At 36.1% G+C, this 2,983-nt stretch overlaps 1 protein-coding gene across 1 annotated transcript in view; it reads right to left on the bottom strand.

Moving 5' to 3' along the window:
• Positions 1-460: 460 nt before the first annotated feature.
• The window catches only part of PCDH20 (protocadherin 20), a 10,658-nt gene continuing 8,135 nt past the window's right edge, over positions 461-2,983 (bottom strand). Inside the window, exon 3 of the mRNA XM_012650555.1 lies at positions 461-2,983. This exon is cut by the window's right edge and continues 46 nt beyond it. Within this exon, the coding sequence (XP_012506009.1) occupies positions 1,841-2,983 (1,143 nt within the window). The 3' untranslated portion in view covers positions 461-1,840.

Here is a 2,983-nt window from a genome sequence, read left to right as displayed (position 1 = left end):
CATCTGTAGCATAGAGCTTAGTCAAAAAGGCATTGGGTGCATTGTTTTCTTCAATGGTTAGTTCTATCAAGGGTTGAAGGAAAATGGGAGCATTACAACACAGCTAACAGAGGATTTACTATAAGTATGTGGTAAAATGAAAGTTTATAATTGATATTTAATCTATAATAAATTAATCTGCATGTGCACATGCATGGGTGCAAATTTTCATTTGAACTTATTTTAACTGTATAGGCATACTCTATTTCTACTCCATATTTATGTTTAAAACTACACACATATTTAACAATTTAGCCAATGTTTAGTTGAGTAATGAATTAGTTTAATATAAACTTTAGCATAGCAGACAACTATGGCTTGCCCACATTTAACCCTAAAAACAAATGAATGACAACAGCGGGCACTTCAGTGAAAGAACAAACCTATGTTCAAATATAAAATGGTAAAAATGAGAAAGAAATTATGAAAATATATAACTTTAATTTGTAGACATATAAACACTTTTGGTACAGTACAGACGCATGATGCCAAAAAGTAAAATGATCCAGTTTAAGCTAACACATTCCTTGTTTATACAGATAATTTTGCAATAGCTCTCATATAAAATAAAATGTCCAGCTCACACAACGAAATGAAAGTGATAAATCACTGATGAACCAGCTTTCTTCATTGCAAAAGATTCAGCAAAAGCTATATTATCAAAGAAATCTGCTGCTGGGCTTACAAATAAACTCTTGGACTTAATCCAAAGCCAAAGAAAGGAAGCCAGAAATGGTAGCCAATAAACCTGAACAACAGCAAAAAGAGAAGTACAGTATAACTTTCATATAAAATGCCCAACTAAAAACAACCAAGAGTGTACACAAGCTTCTAGAATAATTGTTTTATGTGATTTCTATTTTCTTACATAAGGGGTGACTTTAAACATACAAAAATCTAATATATAACCCAAGTATAAAGTACTACTGACAAGTTGTGCAAGCACTAAAATGTCATCAACACCTATGAAACAACTAAGGGTAGAAACATTTCTTTGCTTCTGGCTGTTTTTCTTGGGCACAATTTCTAGTTACATTTTCTGTAAGGAAGAATATATATATTTTTCCCCTGTAATAATAGCAAGTGCAGTGCTAAAGCAAACAGAAAGCAATTTGAGTTCACAGAAGGTGAAAAAACTCTTCAGCAGGTTGAATTTGTAACACAAGGCAATGTTTTTACCCTTGTTAAAAAGGAATTGCACTTCTTTTTAATGCCTTCTCTTTCAAACTATACATGTACTTATGAGGTAATAAACATTGTTTTACAAGTGCATTTCTTTTCTTTCTTATCATATATTTAAGTAGGGTGAAATTTAATTTACTTTAATTTCATACTTTGTTTAGTGTTAAAAACAATATATTTAAAATATACTCTTTCATTAATTTCATGTACAACTGTCGCATGTAATACCTCAGTTCCCTGCAAAGGAGCAGCTATCGCCCTCTTGTGGTGAAAGGACTTTTTAAACCAAAAAATTATAACATACCATTTTCTTACCTTGCTCCCAGGTTTTATCAATCATCTGCTTGGTGTATAAAAGCTGCAAACTATGTCCAAGCTTTCTTTTTTTTTTCACAATAATTCTATAGCTGTTAGTACTAATTTTCATTTAAAAATGCTGTACACATTTTATAACCTCTGAATTTGAATTTAAAAACCTGTAAACAGCTATTTACAATATAGTACATGTTATAAATTAGTCGTCCCTCATTGGAACCGCCATCAACACACTCTTGTTTAGGTGATGAAGACTATCCAAAGTCAGTTAAAACATTTCTCTATTTAATTCCGCATTGAAATATCAAATGTTAGAAATATCCATCGGCTTTCTCTCTCTCATATGCAAGTCGATTTTTCCTTTTAGTGGAATCTGTACTTCCAAATTTTCATTTCCCCTGGGATGCTTTTTCCTCCCTTTCCTTAAACAGATGTATATGCCCATCCCTGTTACGAGTGTGATTGAACCCAAGCTGATTACAGACAGAGCTACTAAGGTGGGCATACAGGACGCAGATTCAACCTTCCTATGAGTCAGTTCTATTGAAACTTGTGGTTCTTTCTCCTCTATATTAATTTCTGGTTCCTTTCTTAAAAGGTTTTCAATGTAACTCTCATTACTGACAGTGTCATTGACAAATAGGTTCACCATCACCGTGGAATGGAGAGGCTCGGGATAACCATGATCACTCACTTTCACCAGTAAGCGATGGAGTCCATAATCTGTCTGCATCAGTGCCTCTTCCAAAGTAATGTTGCCCGTTTTAGGGTCAATCCTAAAAGACTCAGGCCTAGGACCTCTTCTGCCTATAATGCTGTAAGCTATGACAGCATTCATCCCTGTGTCTTTGTCAACAGCATAGACCTCTGTAACTGGGGAGCCAGGGAGAGTAGAAGGCAGTACCAACAGATAAGACATATTAGACTGGGGAAATAAAACAAGAGGAGGGTTGTCATTGATGTCTAGAAGGAGAATTGTGATTTTTGCAGTAGAGGAGAGGGCAGGTTCACCCCCGTCAACAGCTTCAACCCACAAAGTGTAGGAGCTTTGCTGCTCTCTGTCCAAAGAGACTTTAGCTCTCAGCATGCCTTTTCCTGTATCTATGACAAAAATATCACTCTGGTTCACCACGGAGAGGGCGACCCATCCATTTCGCCCAGCGTCGGCATCTGTTACACTAATTATTCCAATTTCACCATATCCAGGAAAGTTTTCTGGCACAAAAAAGCTGAAGTCCTTGTTGATAAACCTAGGGCTGTTGTCATTTTTATCCAACACAGTGAGAGCCACAGTGGCTACTGATTCTCTGGGTGGCTTCCCACAGTCAACAGCTCTGACTGTGTACCTGTACTTTTCTTTCTCTTCTCGGTCCAGCTGAGTAGAAACTGTCAGAATTCCTGTGACACTGTCTAAGGAAAAATATGATGGAGCATCAGGTCCCAGAAA

This window comes from Propithecus coquereli, unplaced genomic scaffold, assembly GCF_000956105.1.
Source record: "Propithecus coquereli isolate 6110/MARCELLA unplaced genomic scaffold, Pcoq_1.0 Scaffold333, whole genome shotgun sequence".
NCBI classification, from domain to species: Eukaryota; Metazoa; Chordata; class Mammalia; order Primates; family Indriidae; genus Propithecus; species Propithecus coquereli.
Note: the sequence above shows the minus strand (reverse complement) of the source record. Positions and strands in the feature narration are given on the sequence as shown.